Source organism: Urocitellus parryii, chromosome 4, assembly GCF_045843805.1.
Source record: "Urocitellus parryii isolate mUroPar1 chromosome 4, mUroPar1.hap1, whole genome shotgun sequence".
Lineage (NCBI taxonomy): Eukaryota > Metazoa > Chordata > Mammalia > Rodentia > Sciuridae > Urocitellus > Urocitellus parryii.
The window spans coordinates 10,949,010-10,969,773 of record NC_135534.1 but is presented as its reverse complement, the minus strand read 5'-3'; the positions used below and the strand labels follow the sequence as shown (position 1 = coordinate 10,969,773).

The 20,764-nt window shown below is 45.3% G+C and overlaps 1 protein-coding gene and 1 non-coding gene across 3 annotated transcripts; one reads left to right on the top strand and one right to left on the bottom strand.

Moving 5' to 3' along the window:
• Positions 1-355: 355 nt before the first annotated feature.
• On the bottom strand, positions 356-20,503 carry Ganab (glucosidase II alpha subunit). Of its 2 annotated transcripts, XM_026407575.2 has the most exons (25): positions 20,461-20,503; positions 16,016-16,120; positions 15,756-15,864; positions 15,401-15,528; positions 10,974-11,153; positions 10,439-10,504; positions 9,569-9,638; positions 9,309-9,396; positions 9,126-9,222; positions 8,229-8,409; positions 7,401-7,554; positions 6,949-7,184; positions 6,730-6,856; positions 6,546-6,625; positions 6,180-6,323; positions 5,952-6,048; positions 4,589-4,690; positions 4,164-4,407; positions 2,904-2,968; positions 2,643-2,719; positions 2,454-2,528; positions 2,176-2,289; positions 1,948-2,060; positions 1,697-1,797; positions 356-1,564 (listed from the first exon to the last, which is right to left on the bottom strand). In XM_026407575.2, the coding sequence occupies exons 1-25, from the start codon at positions 20,496-20,498 to the stop codon at positions 1,455-1,457; spliced, it is 2,901 nt and encodes a 966-aa protein (XP_026263360.1). In that variant the 5' UTR covers positions 20,499-20,503; the 3' UTR covers positions 356-1,454. The 2 variants fall into 2 exon arrangements, with proteins under 2 accessions (XP_026263360.1, XP_026263361.1); XM_026407576.2 differs by lacking the exon at positions 10,439-10,504 and having other exon boundaries at positions 357-1,564.
• Positions 5,273-5,379, top strand: LOC113195936 (U6 spliceosomal RNA). Its single transcript, XR_003302491.1, has one exon. It is a non-coding gene; the product is annotated as a U6 spliceosomal RNA (small nuclear RNA).
• Positions 20,504-20,764: the final 261 nt, after the last annotated feature.

Here is a 20,764-nt window from a genome sequence, read left to right as displayed (position 1 = left end):
TGCAGTAGCCCTTTACTTTTTTGAGGTAAGTTCTCCCTAAATTGCTTAGGCCTTAAATTTGAGACCCTCCTGCCTCAGCCTTCCAAGTAGCTGGGATTACAGATGTTGCCCACCACTCCAGGTTGGAAAATCATATGAAAGTGCTCTTAACTAAAGAAAAAGAGCCTCTGATGTGAGAACTCCTGACCTTATAGCTATTTCCATCCATGAGACATTAGCTCTGATCACAGCATTAACCAGGCCTACTAAAACCCAATGGCCTTGCTCAGCTTTGCTGTGAAAGTCATGCTATCTAGCAAGATGAAGGCAGCTTGTGCTTGCTCATTTTCCTGAAAACCAGGTGGCTTATGCTAAAATCAGAAGAAAATGTCAGGCCCTTGGGCTCCTAGGGTATGTGGCTCAGGCCACAACTAGAATTCAGACATCTAGAAGTTATTTATAGTTTATTTCTTTATTATTTCTCCTTTTATCAAAACCTGTCACAGCTGGGGACCAAGTAAAAAAAAATTCCCACAAATATTTCCCCTGGTTCCCTGTTAGTTCTGCCCCAACCCCCCTACCCAGGGCCTCGAGCCAACCTTGGGCACACATGATCATCTCCCCCCACCCTCAGCCTTCTCCCAGCAATAAATATAGGTGACGTGATTCAATGAAATCACAACTGATTTCTCCATTTTGAATGCCCCAAAGGGACCAGAAGGGGGCAAAAGAAGTTTAATGCCCATCCTGTCTTAATTAAGGAGGCATGGAAACATTTTCCCCTCAAGGGAAAGGGGAGGTTGAACTGCCCCTGCCAGAAATGCAGCAGCCCTAGAAGGAATTGGGGAGAGGAAAAGGTTGGGATGAAAGGGAAAAGGATGTTTTCCAGCAACTTCACTTCTTTGATCCATTCATTCATCCCTTATCAGATAAGGGGTGGTCCCAGTGTAGAAGTGGGGCAGAGAAAGGGAAGAGCTGGCAGGGTAGAACCAGGAGGAAGAAATAAAAGGAGAGGGCATTTTGGTGGGGGAGAAAGGGAAGAAGAAGAGGAACCCTAAACCTAAAGTTCACTGTCCTCATCTTCTTCCAAGAAATGGCATTAACACACAAGAGGCATGAACGGAGAAGTCTGGGGGAAATTTAGGACCCTTTAGGAAGGGAAAGGGAAAGGGAAAGGGAGACAAGGACCCTGTGGTCCCAGGTCTTTGCAAGTGAGTGTGCTCCAGGAAGAGCCACAGGATGCTGGGGGGATGAAAGGAAAGACTTGGAATCAACAGAACAGGAGAGGTGAGGAGGTCACAAGAGGAATTCAGAGCCCAAGCACAGTCCTCTCATCCTGTCCAGATGTTAGCAGAATCTGGGTCTTGGGATAAGAATTTTGAAGTCTGGGGAGGGTCAAACTCCAAGGCAGAAGAAAGGGCAGCTCTCACCACCACCACACCCTTCCCCCCTCAACCCAGAACATATCCCGTTGGTTATCGCAGATGAATACTCCAGTCAGATGATACATTGACACCAGGCTTGCGCAGTATCAACACAGAGGTCTCAGGGTCATACTGGAAGGATAGATGGCTTTCAGGAGATCCTGGAGAAGGAAGAAGAAAAAGCTTCATGGTCAGCAGTGAGCTGCTTGCCTACAGACAGACACCATCCCCAACCTCACCCATCTCGCCTCCACTTCCCCTTTCCCTAACTTGGGGCCAGGTTAGTCACTTACCTTTTGTCTGAAGCACCACTGCTGCCGGCTTTCCAGCCCCCATTATCACCACCCGCTCAACCCAGACTGGTGTCTCAAAGTGGCTTTTGGGATCTGCTGAGCTGGAGGTGACAAAAACAAATGCCCACCAGGGGAAAAATGTCAGAGCAGAAAAAAGGAAACCCAACCAAAGTCAGGAGATGAGAAAAGAGCACAGTGAGCGATGGGCATCCCCATGATGCTCCCCATAATCCTAAAAGGTACCCAGCTACCTGGAGACAAGTGTGTTGTCAGAGAACGAGAAATGACGCAGCAGGAACTCATGGCGATTCTGATAGTTAAATGTGTGGCCATCATCAAGAAAGAGCTGTCCTTGGGCCGTACCCTGAGCAGGAAGTAGGCAAGGTGAGTACCTGAGTTAAGAGGGAGCAAGGGAAACATCCCCAGGGGACTAGGAAGGCAAGCTGATGGTTGAGGTCACTCTTCGTGTGTGTACTCACCTGGAGGCCGAGTGCGACAAAGAGAGTGATGGGGTCATCTTTCATACAGTCTGAAGAACGCCGCACACGCATCCATCGAGGCACAATTGTCCCTCCACGTTGGAACACAGGGATCTAGGGCAAAAGCAGTGCTGGTCTTAACTCTCCCGCATAGACCCCACAGCATCTTTTACTCTTGTTCATCTGTGCTCACAAGTACTGAACCACAAAGCACATGTTGTCATCCCTTCTGGAAACTTATAAGCAGATAGAGCTAGCAACTAAGCAGGCATACTCACACTGCTTAGAGTTACAGGCAGGTAGAGGGTCTGGGGACCATGATGCTTCTGGTAGCTATGAGTGTCATACCACACCTGTGGGTAATAGAAGAGATAAGATATTGTGTCACACAATGCACAGGGACATCCACCCTGTTTGCTTTCTTTGGCCTTCATCATCTTTCCCCACCATGTACTTCCATAACTCACCTCCCCTTGGCCAGGTAGATAGACCTGCACACCATGGGCCCCAGCATCTGACACGGGGTGAACCAGTAAGGCATCCCCTAAAACACACCAGAATCAACATGGCACTGAGGGGATCTGTTCCCAGGCCACAGAACACCAAAGCACCACCCTGCTAACTAATAGCCACACTCACTCCTCCCTCCCTGGGCCTCTGCAGACATAGGTCTACAAGTGCTTCTCAGCCACAGCCCAATCTAACACTCTTGTCTTCCCATTTCTCACCAAGCAGGAACTGATCATCTATGCTGAAGGTGGTCACATCTTGAGGATACTGCACCCACAGGGGCCTAGGAAGTAAGCGAGAAAAGAAAGGACAACACCTGCCATTACACAGAAGTCAACAATGTTGCCCGAATAACTGGCAATGAGAATAGCACAGGGGTAAGATCCAAGAGCTTGCAGCCAGACAGTGTATTTGGGGTTCAGGTCTCGACTATGCAATCCCACCTTGTCTGTTCATTTCAACTCCTATCCCACCTTCCCGCCTCCACTCTTCTGCCAACCATTCTGCATAGCAATTTTCCAGAGGTCTCCTGGCATATCAATGTGTTCTTCAGAATCGGATCACATTTTCCTCTATAACCTCAACTCTTACCTCTCCCTCTGGTTCCCTACCCAAGCTCACTGGCTTTTTTTAATTCCTCAAACACAACAAACTCATTTCCACTTAAGATATATATTTTTTAAAGGCTCATCTTTTTAAACTTAACTTTACTTATTTATTTTTTTATGCGGTACTGAGGTTCAAACCCAGTGCCTCACACATATGAGGCAAGTGCTTTACCACTGAGCCACAACCCCAGCCCTAGATTTTTTTTTATACTGAGGATTAAATCCAGGAGTGCATTACCACTGAACCACATTCCAAGCTATTTTTTGAGACAGGCTGTCACTAAGCTGCTTAAAGCCTCACTAATTGCTGAGGTTGGCCTCGAACTTGTAATTCTCCTGCCTTATCTCTCAAGCCACTGGGATTACAGGCACAGGCCAACACACCACAAATGGCTATACTTTTTTTTTTTTTTAAACAAATGACTATACTTTAGCTTTTTTTTTTTTTTTTTTTTTTTTTTTTGGTACCAGGGATCAAACTCAGGGGCACTCACATCCCCAGCCCTATTTTGTATTTTATTTAGAGACAAGATCTCACTGAATTGCTTAGTGCCACGCTTTTGCTGAGGCTGGCTTTGAACTCGAGATCCTCCTGCCTCAGCCTCCTGAGCCACTGGGATTACAGGCCTGTGCCACTGTGCCCAGCAAGACCTTGCCATTCTTGGGAATTTATTGATATTATTAATTCCCAATAATCTCCCCTTCACTCTTGGATTTCCCACTCACTCTGGCTCCCCTCAAAGTGTACAGAGGGGAAGACACAGAAGAACCTTTACAAGGTTGTGTTAAGTGAAGAAAAAGGCCCCGAGATGCAACCTGGACCCCTGTCTCCCACCCACCTCAGTCCACCTACCCAACTGAGTGTCTCACCTCATGACAGGAAACCCTTCACGATGGGCCTGATAGAAGAGGGTGTACCAGAAGGGCAGCAAAGAATATCGCTGGCCCAAGGCATCTCGGATTATGTCTTGGTACTGAGATGGCAACAGCCATGGCTCTCGCCGCCCAGTGTCCAAGTGGGCATGAGCCCGGAAGAATGGCTGATAGGCACCCATCTGGTACCAGCGTACAAGCAGCTCTGGTTCTGGATTCTTGAAGAATCCCCCCACATCAGCTGAGAGAGAGGAGGGAAGGAGCAGATTAGAAAAAGAAGGTAAAAGAGAGATGTTGTCTGAGGAGCTTCCCAAACGTTCTCCACCCTCCAGACTCTCAGTTCTCTGCTCATGCCTATGTCTTGTGCCCTCTATTTTGCCCCTCTGCCACCAACCAAGGCCCCAAATTCCTCCTCCTCTTACCACCACAGAAGGAAAGTCCCACCAGCCCTAGGCTGAGACACATAGGGATAGTGATCTTCAAGTGAGCCCACTCCGCAGTGTTGTCCCCTGTCCACACAGCTCCTGAGGAAGACAAGAGGGAAGGAGCTTGTAACATAGAGAAGGTGCTCAGTATTCTATACAGGTGACATCTCTGGGGCCCCAGGATCCTCTGAAGATGCAGAGTTCACAGGAATACTTAAACAGGGTGGGGCTGTATCTCAGTGGTAGAGCATTTGCCTAATATGTGTGAGGCACTGGGTTGAATCCTCAGCACCATATAAAAATCAATCAATCAGGGGCTGGGGATGTGGCTCAAGCGGTAGCGCGCTCGCCTGGCATGCGTGCGGCCCGGGTTCGATCCCCAGCACCACATACCAACAAAGATGTTGTGTCAGCCGAGAACTAAAAAATAAATATTAAAAATTCTCTCTCTCTCTCTCTCTCTCTCCTCTCTCACTCTCTCTTTAAAAAAAAAAAAAAAAAAAAAAAAATCAATCAATCAATCAATCAATAAAGGTATTGTGTCCTTTTTTTAAAAAATTTTTTCTAGGGGGTTGGGGATGTAACTTGGTAGAATGCTTGCCTCACATGCACAAGGCCCTGGGTTCAATCCCCAGAACCACCAAAATGAATACATAAATAAATAGATAAATAAAAATTCTAGTGCTCACTTTGGCAACACACATACTAAAAGTGGAATGATATAGAGATGATTAGCATGGCCCCTGCGCAAGGATGACACGCAAATTTGTGAAGCATTCCATATTTTTTTAAATATTTATTTTTTAGCTGTAGTTGGACACAATATCTTTATTTTATTTATGTATTTTTATATGGTGCTGAGGATCGAACCCAGGGCCTCACACATGCTAGGCGAGTGCTCTACCGCTGAGCCACAATCCCAGCCCAAGCATTCCATATTTTTTATGACACTAAATAAACGTGTCTTAAAAAAATTTTTTTTTTTTTTTTTTTTTTTAAATGAACACTTGAACAGGAACTGAATTTCCCACTTACTCTGGCTCCCCTCACAGTGCATAGCTGGGAAGACACAGTGTGCAGCTCGCAAAGAACCAGGCCCAGGCCAGGGGTCCTTCACATCATTCTGCCACGGCTCTCTTCTCCAAGTTTGTTTGTTTCATTATTCATTTATTTATTTGGTACCAAGTAGTGAACCCTGGGAACTTAACCCCTGAGCCACATCCCCAGCCCAGTTGCTTAGGGCCTAGCTAAGTTGCTAAGGCTGGCTCTGAACTTGTGATTCTCCTGCCTCAGATTCCTGAGCCACTGAGATTATTATAGGTATGTGCCACCACACCTGGGTCTTTCCTCCAAATCTTACCAAAGCGCTGGGAGCCAGCGAAGAAAGCCCTGCTGAGGACGAAGGGACGTTCTATGCCACCGGAGCGCTGTATTAACCCATCAGCAGTTGCCATGTGCTGGGTGGGGAGAATAGAGAAGAGGGGAAGCGAAAAGTAAAAGCTATCTCTCATCTGTTGGCAGCTGCCTGGTCCTCAGTCTCTGGGCCTTGTCTTCCCTCTTTCTGCCAACTCCCCTTTCCGCCCCTTACCACATAGAAGCCATAGATGTTATGGATGTCCCGGTGCTCCCAGCCCCCATAATGCTGGGCATCCTTGAGCATGGTAACCTCAGGACCATTGAACACAGATGGTTCATTCATGTCATTCCAGACATAGAGGTTGGGAGCTGAGCCCTGGGAATATAGGCAAAAAAGGGTGGACAAAGGAGAGAAAGAAGACAGAGTATCAGAGCAGAAAGCTCCTGGAATCTAGAAAGATCTATTTTTTAGGGTTCTCCTGGGATCATCAAGGCCCCCCAATGCATTACAGGCAACCAGCGAAAGCAGAATTGGCAAGCAAAAACACCTCAGGGAGACAGGGTGGGGAAAATAAATAAGAACTGTGGCCTTTCCTACCTCATAATTGTCAAAGCTGAACATGTTAGCCCACCAGGCTCTCATCACGGGATTAGTAAAGTCAGGGTAACCAGCTGAACCTAGAAGGTAAAGGTGGCTCTCAATACCTCAAGGGGCAAAAAAAGCCACCTTTCTACAACCCTGGCCTCCCAAATGCCTCTCCTTCAGCTCTTGGCCTGCCTACCTGGCCAGCACCAGCCCTCATAGTCAGAGCCATCCCGAGTTTTAACGTACAGCCCCTGGTTCCGCAGCTCTTCGTGAACTCGGTATCCAGAGTCTACCTTGATGTGGGGGTCCACAATGGCTACCAGCTGGGACAAGGAAGATGGTGGTCAGAGTTCTCCAGAGCTAGCAAGTCTCGGCCTTACCCTGAGAAGACCAATCATGGCTACAGTTCCCTTACCTTCCGCCTCTTGGAGGCCAAGTGCTCAAGCATAGTGAGGGGCTGAGGGAAGCGGCTGGGGTCCCAGGTGAAGTATCGCTTGCCATCAGCATGTTCAATATCCAGCCAGATGACATCACAGGGCAGGTTGTGATCATCAAAACCCTGATCCACTTCTAGCACATCAGCCTCATCCCGGTAGTTCCAGCGGCTCTGATGGTAGCCGAGGGAGAAGAGTGGGGGCAATGCCTGGGTTCCTGCGGGTTCATTGAGGGGTGGGGGTCATAATGGGGATCAGGCCCCAACCTGGGGTTAAAGAGGACACTCAGAAATTGAGGAAGATATAAGCTTGTGGAAGGTTATAGGGTGCATGTTCAGAAATAGCCTGGGACTCAGGACTTTTGAAAAGTTACAGAATCAACCCTGTCAAGAAAACAAGGGCAGAAAAATGACAGTGGTAACATTACACACACCTGTGAGACTAGCATACTGCCGAAAAATGTCGAAGACCGAGGGTCCAAGTAGCAGGAAGACATCAATGATGCCACTCTCTGACATCCAGCGAACATCAGTCTGTGGGGTCTCCCCAGAGCCCTGCAGATAGTCTAGCATCTTCCCAAACAGGGTCTACAGCAACACCAGACAAAAGCAACAATTTTTCTCTGGAGTCATAAGAGCTGGCCCCTAATATCTCACTTTGGTATGAGATTAGATGTCATTTCCTCAAGGAGGCTTTCCTGGAGCAGATATCTAAAGCAAGCCTGCCCCCGCCCCCCCCCCAAACACATTAAGTATTAGCACTTAACCACCCCTGAACTCATCTTGCCTTGTTAGTAGTTGAAATGTCTTTCTCCCTGAGAGTAAGGACATTTTTTTTTGAAAGAGAGAGAGAGAATTTTTAATATTTATTATTATTTTTTAACTTTCAGTGGACACAACATCTTTGTTTGTATGTGGTGTTGAGGATGGAACCCGGGCCACACACATGCCAGGCGAGCGTGCTACCGCTTGAGCCACATCCCCAGCCCGAGTAAGGACATTTTGAAGCTTGGTAAGAACATGTCCCCAGCACCTAGAAGAGTGCCTAACACATAATGAACTAATAGTCCAGAGACAGCCATGACTTTGCCATAAATGTGTCATCTGGAAATGACCAGGGAACTCAAGAAGCTTCCCAGAAGGCCCAGGCACCTTCTTTCAGCCGGTCCCCACCAGCCTCTCCATACTCATGTTCCCCAAATCCTGTTTTAAGGTTCATCAGACTCCCTCCCTCCTCCTCTCTTCCCTGCCTGCATTCTTACCTTCCCTGCAGTGTTAGAAGATATATCAACCCAGGTCTCAGCAGCATTGAGCCAGAAGATGCCCAAATCTCGATGAGGGTTGTGTGCAAGGAGCACAGGTACAGACCCATACAGGGCCATTGGGTTATCCAGTTCATACTGGAACACATCCAAGTTGTACAGGCGATACGGTTCCCCACCCCTGGTGGTAGACACACAGACCAGGCTAACAACTGGCTGCAGGCCACAGCACACACAACCCCCACCCCACAGACACAGGTGAGAGATGAAAACAGGCTCCTCTGGCCTTTCCCAAAAGAATAATTTTCTAAATATCAAAGGTGGCCCAGACACAGGATAAATCCATGTTTGTCTGGAATATCCACCTGCATGCACATTTCTCAAAGCCCTGGCCTTCCTTCCTTCTGCTCCTTCCTCCTCCCACATTATTTTTTCTTTGCACTACTGAGGATTGAACCCAAGGACACTTTATCCCTAGGCTACATCCCTAGTCCCCACCCCCATTTTATTTTTTCATTTTTATTGAGGACAGGTTAACTGGGGATTTAACCCAGAAGCAATTTATAACTGAGCTACATCCCCCAGCCCTTCCTTTATTTTTTATTTTGAGATTAGGTCTTAACCATATTGCTTATGGCTTCACTAAATTGCTGAGGCTGGCCCTGAACTTGCAATCCTCCTGCCTCAGACTCCTAAAACTGCTAGAATTACAGGTGTATTCCACTGTGCCTAATATCCCAGTTTTTATTTTTTATTTTGAGGCAGGGTCTCACTAAGTTGCCCAGGATGGCCTCAAATTTGCTATCCTTCTGCCTAGGCCTCCGAACTAGCTGGGGTTACAGGTGTACACCAACATGCCTGGCTCCTCCCACACGCAGACATCAGCATGGGACTCACTCAGTGACCTTCAGCCTCAAGTTGTCTGCATGCTCAGGGATTCCATACACATGCTCCATGCCTGGCAGAGAGAAGTCCAAACCCACAGAAGTAGGGCCTGGAAGAAAAGAAAAGCTGAGCTCTATAGCTTTTGCTTGGCAAGGACTCCCTGCACCCCTGCCCAAGTCTCTCCCAGCCCCTCACCATATGGCTTGCTGTCAGAATGAGTTTTGAATGTCTCCTCCCAGGCTCCTGGCTCATCTTTCTCTGCCTTCCCTTGAGTATCCTCTGGCTGTAAGAAGGAAAATGGACCACTACCCATTCATACACCAGCTCTTTCTTACCCAACTTGTTTTCTAGATCCCATCCATGATGGTGAGACTAAACTCAAGTTTCTTGTGGGCCTTCCCCCTCCAGCCTCCCAGCCAGCCCTATCATCCAACCACGCACCCACTCCGACTTGCCTCGTCACCATCCCCAGGCGTTTCCTTGGGCTGGGCCCCATCGCCCTCAGCGGGGTCTTTTGATCCTTGCCTGGAAGGTAGGAGAGCTGTCTGCTCCAATCCAGAGGGGGCAGGGACGAGGGGCTAGTGGAAGGAGGGGTAGGGGAATAGAGAGCCAAGGGTCCAAAGGAATGAATTGGAGGAAGGGACTGAATGTAAAGCTTGGAGAGGGACCCCAGTGAGCAAGTACATTTTCGAAGGATGGAGAAAGAACCGAGAAAGGGAAATGAATAAATGCTACCAAGAGGTGTCTTCCACACATGGGCCCAAATCACCAGCCTCTGCCAGCATCCCAGAAGAGACAGGCAGGGTGACTTAGGAGCCTATATTCTGAATGTTAGTCCCAGCTCTGCTGCCTCTATTGAGTGACTGGCCCAGATGCCCTCAATGCAGCTTAGGCTCCTGGCCTGACACAGGGTTTTGCAAAGAAAAGTGGGTCAGACCACAGCAAGCCTCTCCAAATACTTAGAGGGACTTCCAGAGGTTTTTACCAAACAATGTTCTCAAGGGCATCTAGAAAGCAGCTCTGCACAAAATCTCAGCTACATCTCAAATAAAAGTCAGGAATCCTAGGCAGCATCCCTCCACCCCTTGGCAAAGCAATAAGCTCCCTACATTCCTTAAGAACTTCCAGTACTTCTTTCTCCAGGGCGGGGGGTGGGGGGGCAGCCAGGGAATAGGGAACAGGGGCCCAAATAAGACATCATGGGGAAATGGGGTTGGGTGAAGGGCAGGGTATGGAAAGGTTTGGGGGCATCTTCCCCAAAGGGTCAGAGTGAAGGGTGGGAAAGGGCAGAGGAACAGATACAGTACCAGTGGCCATGGATTTACCTAGAGAAAAGGTTCTTGATCTTATCCCATATGCTACCGAGCGTGAGACTAACTTTATCCGAGAAACTGGGGCAGGAGGAGATGAGTAGGGAAAGGGAAAAGGAGGCACAAAACCAACACAAAAACAGAAACATAAAAGTGAGTTTCAGTCGACAAACTTTCAGAGATGGGGGGAAAAAAAGAAATCAAAATAAATAAATAAATAAATAAATAAAAAGGAAGAAAATAAACTTGGGAAATGTGATGATGTGAGAAGGGGAAGAGGGAGAGGCAGACCCAGGCAGGCCTCCCAGAGGAGGTGCCCAAGGTTCGGCTCAGGGACAAAAGTGACTGGCTCCTGGTCTATACAGGAAATGGAGAAAACTGCAACCCAGGTCTGATTCCTACACTTCTTGATAAGTTCTCCCAGCCCCCAGCCCCTATCTGGCTATCCTGCCATCCAGTCTCCTCCCAGGAACCCAGTGCCAGATCCCACAAAAATCCCTAGGCTCTTTCACAGTAGGTGATTCCCTGCAGTCCCAACCCCTGCACTCACGGGACCCTGCGGGCCCTCTGGTGCTCAAACTCCATGAGTCCTCGGGCATTGACACTGAGCAGAAGGCTACGGTCCTCTAGCAGGTCAAGGCGGAATGGCCGTGCTGTTAAGATGATTTTGTAGGGTCCCTCAGCCACTGTTAGCTCCACACTATTGTCATCACGGCCAGATACAGAAAGCCTGGGAAAGAGATCAAAGGGGATATAAGCAAATACAAAGGGGCAAAAGAAGTCCTAACACTTCAAGAAAGGACCTGCTAAAAGCTATAGGCAGTGGGATAATAATGCCGGGACAAACAGATTTAAAAAACCAAATAAAGAGCCAGGAAATAGACTCAAGTATTCTTAAAACTCTGAAATGTAACAAGGAGGCAATGGCAGATCAGTAAGGAAAGGAGAAGAAAAAAATTAATTTTCTATATAGAAAACAAAAACAAAAAAACAATTGTACCACTGTGCCCAGCTTAACACATTCTTACCTTGTTCCAGATACAAATATAAACTTCAGAAAGATTATGGATTGAAAACAAATTTTTTTTTTTGGTATTGGAGATTGAACCCAAGCCCTAGCATATGCTAGGCAAGGGCTCTACTACTGAGTATCCTAAGTCCCATCACTTAAAATTTAATAAGCTTTAGAAAATATAAACAAAAATTTTTTTGACCTTGAGGTAGACAGGGATTTTTTTTTCTTTCTTTTATTTTTTTTTTAAGAGAGAGAGAGAGAATTTTTTTTAAATATTCATTTTTTAGTTTTCGGCGGACACAATATCTTTGTTTGTATGTGGTGCTGAGGATCGAACCCGGGCCGCACGCATGCCAGGCAAGCGCGATACCGCTTGAGCCACATCCCCAGCCCATCTTTCTTTTATTTATTTTTTTGAGACAGAGTCTTATTATGATGCCCAGGCTGACCTTGAACACCTGGGTTCAAGTAATCCTCCTGCCTCTGTCTGCTGAATAGCTGGGATTACAGGTGCATAATCCCATGCCGGGTTGAGATATTAAAACACAAGGCATAATGTGCTAAGACCAGAAGGTAAAAAGACTGAAACATTTTAAGAACATTAACATTAGGAATTTCTACTTATTAATCCACCTACAGCCAGGTATGGTGGCACACACTTGTAATCCCAGTGGCTGAGGCAGGAGGATCTCAAAGTCAACGCCAGCCTCAACAACTTAGTAAGGCCCTAAGTAACTGAGACCTGTCTCAAAATAAAAAAATAAAAAGGGCTGGATATGCAACTCAGTGATTAAGTGCTCCTGGGTTCAATCCCTGGCAATAAATAAATAAATACATATGTATATAAATAGGGATGTGGCACAGTGGTTCAGAACCCCTGGGTTCAATCCCTGGAACCCTGATATCAAAACAAACAAACAAACAAACCAAAACAACCCACTTAAACAAGTGGAGTTGGTGGTATACACCTGTATTCCCAGCTACTTGGGAGTCTGAGGCAAAGGGATCTCAAATTCAAGGCCAGATTCAATAACTTAGCAAGACCCTCAAAATAAAGCCAAAAAGGGATAGGCATGTAGCTCAGTGGCAAAACATTTAATCAGCAGGTTTAAGGTTCTGGACTCATTCCCCAGTACGGCAAACAAAACAAACAACACCTTTTAGAGTTATCAGGAACAAGGAAAGTTTGAGAAGTTATCTCAGTCCAGAGCAGCCTAAGGAGATATGACAACTAAATGCCACATAGAATCAATGGAAAATGACACTAGGTAGAAACTAAGAAAATCTACATACAATATAGATTTTGTATATATTGTATATACAGGGACAGACCAATAATGCATCATTGGGCTGGGGTTGTGGCTCAAAGGTAGAGCACTCGCCTACCACGCGTGAGGCACTGGGTTCGATCCTTAGCACCAAATAAAAATAAAATAAAGACATTGTGTTCATCTATAACTACAAAATAAATACTTAAAAAATGCATCACTACCAATTCATTAGGTATGATAAATGAACCACAATAATATTAACAATTATTAGGGCAAATAATTGGACAAATATTATGAACAATATTAACAATAATTAATAATTTAGGTAAACTAAGTACAGGGAATATGGAAATACAATAGCCTGAAATTTGTGATCCTCCTACCTTGGCCTCCTGAGTAGCTGTTATTACTAACATGCACTATCATGCCCAGCTCAAGTTTTTTTTGTTTTGTTTTGTTTTTGTGGTTCTGGAGATTGAACTTAGGTCTTTGCACATGCTAGGCAATGCTCAAACATTGAGCTACATTTCTAACCCTCAAGTTTTTTTTTTTTTTTTTTTTTTTTTTTAAAGAGAGAGTGAGGGGGGGGAGAGAGAGAGAGAGAGAGAGAGAGAGAGAGAGAGAGAGAGAGAGAGAGAGAGAATTTTTAATATTTATTTTTTAGTTCTTGGCGGACACAACATCTTTGTTGGTATGTGGTGCTGAGGATCGAACCCGGGCCGCACGCATGCCAGGCGAGCACGCTACCGCTTGAGCCACATCTCCAGCCCATAACCCTCAAGTTTAATGAGCAAAAGTTGTAAACTATCACCTCACAGAATACTAAGCCAGAATGACAAATATATGAAGAGATACATGATTTCATTAATAAACTGGGAAAGACAACAAAGTCAAGCCCACTACATAATACAATTTTATACACCTATTTTACGAATGAAAATTAAGTCCATTCCTACCAAGTGTTGGAGAAGACATAGATTAGTGAGGCCACTTACAAATTGTTGGTGGAAATGTAAATTATTAAACAAACTGCTTTGGTTTTATCTTTGGAAGTTGATCATTTCCAAACTATACAATTCTGCAGTTCCTCTCCTGATCTATAAATCAAAGAGAAACTCCTGCCAGGGACAACAGGAGATATGTACAATAATGTTCACACCAACACTTTGGACAGTTAAACAATGAAAACAGCCCAAATACCTATCCACATAGAAATGAATAAATAAATCCAAATATATTCATACAACATAATACAGCAGTAAAAATGAACTAGACCTATATGCCACAAAATTAAAGTTATGTGAAAAAAGGGAATCTCAGAGAAGCATCATCACAAAACCTCTAAGATGTTTTTCTATAACACTCAAAATCACATAATTTACTGCTCAGGCATATGTAGGTATGTATGTATGTATGTATGTATGTATGTATACATGTAATATAAGAACAAAAACAAGGGAATAATAAACTTCAGAATAACCATCAACTTTCGGGAGAGTTAACAGTATATGATGGTTAAGAATCTGATTAGGTTGGGTGGAGAGTTTATACAGTTTACAAGGTGAAGAGTTTATTATAGTATTTTCTTTTACTTTTTAATTTTTTTGTAGTTGTAGATGAACAGAATGTCTTTTATTTTTTTAATGTGGTGCTAAGAATCAAGTGCCTCACACATGCTAGGCAAGCGCTTTGCCACTGAGCTACAGCCCTAGCCCATATTATAGTATTTCCTAAATGAAGTACTCAAAAAAATCATATATGGAACAATGATAACAGTGTATTTTGACTCAAGAAATTGAGTAATACTATTCTGAATAGCTGAGGAAAACAAGGAAAAGGAAGGAAGAAAGGGAGAGAAAAGAGGGACAGACCAATGAACTAACCAAAAAAATAGCACATTACTAGAGTAAGATCTGTGCTTTGTTTATTCCTTCTTGTGACACCACACTTAGCCCAGGCCAGCCACAGAAGAGGGAGCAATACCTTTTGCTGAATGAATGAAGATAAAGAATAAAAGAGGGGGCTGGGGATGTGGCTCAAGTGGTAGTACGCTCGCCTGGCATGCGTGCGGCCTGGGTTCGGTCCTCAGCACCACATACAAAGATGTTGTGTCCGCCAAAAACTACAAAATAAAATATTAAAAAATTCTCTCTTAAAAAAAAAAAAGAATAAAAGAGATCAGGGGGGAGGTGGCACATGCTTGTAATCCCAGCTACTCAGAAGGCTGAGCCAGAAGGACCACAAGTTTGAAGCCAGCCTCCAAAATAAGTGAGATCCTGTCTCAAAAAAATAAAAAGGGCTGGGGTTGTAGCTCAGAGGTAGAGCCCTTGCCTAGCAAGTACAAGGTCCTGGGTTCGATCCTCAACACCACATAAAAATGAATAAATAAAATAAAGGTATTGTGTCCAACTATAATTAAAAAATAAATATTTTTAAAAGTAAAAAATAAAATTATATAAAATTGAATGGGCTAGGAATGTAGCTCAGTGGTAGAGTGCCCTGGGTTCAATTCCCATTACTGAAAGACAAAAAAAAAAAGAGTGAAAACAAATAAGTAAAACAACAAATATATTAGGTTAGGAATGTACTAAGTGATAGAGTACTTCCGTAGCATACACAAAGTCCTAGGTTTCATCCCCAGTACTACCAATAAACAACAAAAGAGGCTGATGTTTCTCAGGAAAAACTTACCGGGCTGTGGGAGGATCAGCCACCAAAACATCTGGAACACGGTAACGGAGCCGACGGGGCTCCAGCTCATCAATCCTGATCCGAGTCATGTTCTTTTGAAGCCCTTGGAGCTCCAGCACCAGCAATACCTAAGGGGAAAGAGGTTTGGATCTGGAGAAGGGGGAGGGGCTATATCATACAAAGTCCTATAGACCCAGGCCCTCCTAGGAGCCCTTTGCCTAAGGGGCCTGAGATCAGATTTCTTCACCAAGTAAAAGTCCCAAGATTTGGCCAACACAGGAAGTTGGCTCCAAATTTCTCCCTCCCCAATTACCCCATAGCCATTTCCCCTCAAATCTTCCTTGTGTTGCCTGACCTTAGTGACCTCGTGGATCAGATGGACTGTAAGGTCATCAGGACCAAGCTGCAAAGTTTCTAGCAAGGCACGGTAAGGAGAGAGGCCTGGCCGTATACTTCGTTGCCGCCTGCCAAATGCAATGGTTGAGAAGTAAGGTGGGAGGGCACCCCAATGTTCTAGGCACCTTTTTCACCTACAGTGTCCTTAGGCTACCCATCTGCCATAGACACTTTTCATATCACACTACTTTCCAATCGACCCTCCCAGAAATGACATACTTGCAGAAGGAACTCTCTTCACAGGTCTTAAAGTTGCTTCTATCCACAGCAAAGGTAATCCCCAGGCAGACTCCTAAACATGCAAGTGCCAAACTTGCCCAAGACCTAGGGAGAAAAAGGATAAAGAGGGCACAATCAACCTGAGAGTCACGAAAGGCCCCACCTTCCTGTCACAGCTTTAGAAAGACAGCTTTGGAAGTGGGGAGAAGGATAGAATCATATTAAATAGGAAAGAAGACAGAGTGAATATAGGGTAAAGGGTCAGGCCTGGGGAGATGACACACCAAAACCCTGTCTTCAAAAGCTAGAGGACAGAGCTATGGATGCAGTTCAGTGGTACAGTGCTTCCCTACCATGCACAATCCCCTATACCACAAATAAAATAAATAAAGGCAGAGAAAGTGAGCAGAGAGCATCTTTGGCCTTGAGAAGCCCTGTTATTGCCTCTGGTTACATCAGCCTCTCCTAGAAGGAAAGAGTAATAACCAGTCCCAGAGGAAATAGTGGTAAGGAGTGTGAATTAGAGAAGCAAAGCAAGCTACACCTTTCTATTTTTTAGTACTGAGGATTGAATCCACTGAGCCACATCCCTGGCCCATTTATTTATTTTTAAATATTTTGTTTAGAGACAAGAGTCTCCACTGAGTTGCTTAGTGTCTTACTAAATTGCTAAGGCTTGCTCTGAATTCGTGGTCCTCCTGCCTCAGCCTGGGATTATAGGTGTGCACCACTGTGCCTGGCCAAGCTATGCCTTTCATGGGCAAGGCATCAGGTGAACTTATAAAATAAAAAAATGAAAAATGAGGCCTATGGATGTGGCTCAGTGGTAACGCACTTGCCTAGCAAGTTCAATCCCTAGTGCTCCCCTTATACACACACACACACACACACAAAGGGGGAAGATAAAGTAAAACATAGTAAAAAAACAGAAGAAAAAAGGTTTAAAGGTATCTTCTTAGCTAGACTACTGGTCACAATTCCTAGGATCCTAACTTCTCTAGCACCCTAGGCATCCTGTTCCTCTAATCTCTATTTTTACATCTTTAAAATATGTAATCCAAGCCACTCAGGAGCCTATGGCAGATGGATTCCAAGTTCAAGACCACCCTCAGCAACTTAGGGAGGATCTTGGGGATTTAGTGAGACTCTGTCTACAAATAAAAAATAAAACGGTCTGTGGAAGTACCTCAGTGGTAAAGCATCTCTGGGTTCAATCCCCAGTACCCCAAAAAACAAATCACCACTATCACTACCTAAGGCTTAAGAGAAGGTAAAACAGTATCAAGTCCTAATGTACTCTCTGGGACTGGTTACTTTGTATCCAAGCTTTCAATTGGCCTATAGTTTTTAAAGTATCAAAATCCTGGTCTCATCCTCAGAGATTATTATATATTTTGCTTGGAGTGGGGCCTGAGCCATCAATTTGTCTATTTTCCAAATTTCATACAGGACCTAAGTTTTATAACCCTTGCCTCCCTCTCCAACTTCATTTTTCTTTTCAGTTTCCCCTTTTATCACTTTGCTCTGAGCTACACTAGAGTTCTGACAGTTCTGAGAACATAGCAAGCTCCTTTTCTGCACAAGGCACAGGGATTAGAAGAAAAATATAATGGGAAGGAAAAAAATATGAAGTATGGATGTACCCCCCTTTGCTCTCGTTACTAAATCTGAATACAGTTCAATTTTTTGTTGTTGTTGTTACTGAGGATGAACCCAGGAATACTCACTGAGCTACATCCTCAGCTCTTATTTATTTTAGACAGGGTATCACTCAGTTGCTTAAGGCCTCACTAAGTCACTGAAGCTGGCCTCAAACTTGCAATCCTCCTACCTCAGCCTCCCCAGCCACCAGCAGCACAAGCATAAGCTACTACATCTGGGCATCAGGTTTTGTTTTGTTTTTGATACTGGGGATTCAACCCAGGGGCACTTGACCACTGAGCCACATCCCCAGCCCTATTTTGTATTTTATTTAGAGACAGGGTCTCACTGAATTGATTAGCGTCTCGCTTTTGCTGAAGCTGGTTTTGAACTCATGATCTTCCTATCTCAGTCTCCCCAACCCCTAGGATTACTAGTGTGTGCCATCACGCCTAGCTGGGCATCAGTTTTTTTAAAAGGTCCCTGACTGAAGCGATGGCATGCTCCTACAGTCCCCAGCTACTAGACTGAACCCAGTTCTGCCTGACTCTGGGGCCTATGTACTTCAACATAGTGCACACTACAACACATTAATCACAGGTAGGATGAATTGTCTCAAGGAAGGCCTGTCTCAATGAGGACTATCACCTCAAGGTTCTCAATATGCTTAAATGAAAGACACAGGACTAGCAGATTTGTTTAAATTAAGTTGTTTGAAGGATATATTCATCTATTCAGAGAAAACACTAAAATTTGAGAATTTATTCTCAAATTTAAGAGTTAAGAAACATATGCAGTGCTTTTTTTTTTTAAACTTTAGTTGTAGATGGACACAATGCCTTTATTTTATTTATTCTTATGTGGTGCTGAGGATTGAACCCAGTGCCTCACAATGTGCTAGGAAAGTGTTCTACCACTGAGCCACAACCCCAGCCCATACCTGCAGTGCTTACTAAATAAAGATTACCAAACTTTGGACATGTGCTTTTTTATTTTTTTATTTTTTGTGGTCCTGGGGATCAAACTCAAGGCTTTGTACATGCCAGGCAAGCACTCTAACACATCCCCAAACTTTAATATGTGTGTTTAAAACATGTCCTCCCCACCGCAGTACTGAGACTTGAACCCACTGAACTACCTGCTCAGTTCTTTTTGAGACAGGGACTCACTAAGTTGCCTAAGCTGGCCTCAAACTTGTAATCCTTCTGCCTCAGCCTCCTGAGTATTAAAGATGCTCTCCGGATGACTCTGATGAGAGCAGTCCAAAGCACACTCTCTGGGAAGTATTCCAAAGAGGGCAGGGTGAGACAGAAGGACACAGGTTTCTTCTAAGCAATATAACTCTGCAATTTATAACAACATAACTAAAGGCAGGGCCTACTATACACATTGTGGGTAGCATTAATCTCAGTATCTGCTTGGAAGCTAAAGGCAAAGAAAATTACCAGAGGACTAGAGATGTAGATCAGTGATACAGCACTTGCCTAGCATGTGAGAGGCCCTGAGTACAGACCCCAGCACCACAAAGTTAAAAAAGAAGAAAATTACCAGAATGGAGATCACAGGATCTCTAGTGTCAGAATTTGCAAGGCAAGCACTCTACACCAGGCCTGTCAAAAAACTGAGGAAAATAAATGCTAGGCACTGGGTGAATAGGCCAAGTAGAAATAATTACAAGCAAAACAAGCAGAAGAAATGTTACCAGAAAACTCAACAGCAAGACATGCAGCCCAAGTCCTAAGGGGTGACTACCTAAAGGCACATTAGTAGCCCAAAGCAGCAGTCATCAGTTCAGCGAATTACATACTCTGTTGGAGCCCAAACTAAAGCCCTATTTCCAGTCTATATGATCGATTTGGAGAGATGCCACAGGGAGAAGGTTTCTAAAGGACCTCTCAACTATGACCTGTTGAAAGGTCCTAAGGATTCAGGGATGTCTTGGTCATCTCAAACAAGAGGTGTTCACAAGCCAAAGTTAAGAATGAGCTACAGGGCAATTTACACCTGCTATTTCAAATCACAGGCTTCTGAAGTTTATGATCCACCTTTTCTTCACTACTGCAGGCGGGCAGTACATACAGCCTCTTCAACCTCACTATATCCGTTAGGTTCTGGTAAACATTTTGTGGAGCTGATGTGTTTAGAACTTTTTTTCTTCTTCTTCTTGATATTATAAACTCGAAAGAGCAGACCAAACTATTCGATTACATGTTGTGTTTGAGCAACATCGTCCAAACAGATTATGAACTTACTGGATCCTGCCCCAGCCGTGCCCAGCAATCGTGGGCATGAATTAGCCAGGGCTGGTGCCCACGTGAAGACAGACAACGGCAGGGCTGGAAGTAGGAGGGACAAAAAGGATAATACAGAATGTACTGCGGGCCACGATGATTCCTGTCCGGCCAAGAGGTAGGACAACAGGCTGCTTTCCCTGAAGCCCGACTGTGTCTCCTCCCCCCATTCTACCTCCCCCGACGGCCCTGCGCACTGCAGGAAAGAGGCAGCGGCGCTGACCGAGGCGAGCCGCCAGGGCAGAACTTCGACTGCTAGCGGCCAAGGCCAAACAGAGCACATAGCTGCGACCTTTTTGAGCTGCCGGGCGAGAGCTAAGAGCCCCAAAAGCAAGGGCTGGCAACGACGCGAGGATCTACCGCGGAGAAGCAGAAGGAGCCTGAGGCCGCCTCCAGAAGGACAAAGGGCTGTCGCAAGGCCAGGGATGATAGAGAGACAAACAGAAAAGAACAATAACGGGCTTGGGGTATCTAGGAGCGTCCGGACGTGCCCCCGGGTTCCCGGCTCCTCACCGCCTCCTACGCGCCGCCACTGCCGCTACCGCCGCCATCTTGTGCCGGGTTTGCTCTTTGACCCCGAATTTCCCCACCCCCTGCGCACGTTCAGACACGTATCATAGTACCCACCCCTTCCGGCTTTCTGATTGGCCCGGCAGGAACGTAGCCAACTCCTGTTTCATTGGCAGAGCTACACGATAAATGCCCTCGAGGGCGGGGCTAGAGGCAGGGCTTGAGGACAGGGACAGGGACACCCGTAGTTACAGTCCGACTTTGCCCGCTCTCATGATCAGACAGAAGCACGGGACTGTTTGTCTCA

What these genes read in the sequence shown, in the direction of transcription:
- Ganab (XM_026407575.2), bottom strand. Translation starts at nt 20,498, where the DNA reads ATGGCGGCGGTAGCGGCAGTGGCGGCGCGTAGGAGGCG. An exon ending in CGCCTGGGGATGGTGACGAG is followed by an intron (nt 9,397 to 9,568) that starts GCAAGTCGGAGT and finishes TCCTTCTTACAG; the next exon opens with CCAGAGGATACTCAAGGGAA. An exon ending in GAAGGGTTTCCTGTCATGAG is followed by an intron (nt 2,969 to 4,163) that starts GTGAGACACTCA and finishes CTTACTTCCTAG; the next exon opens with GCCCCTGTGGGTGCAGTATC.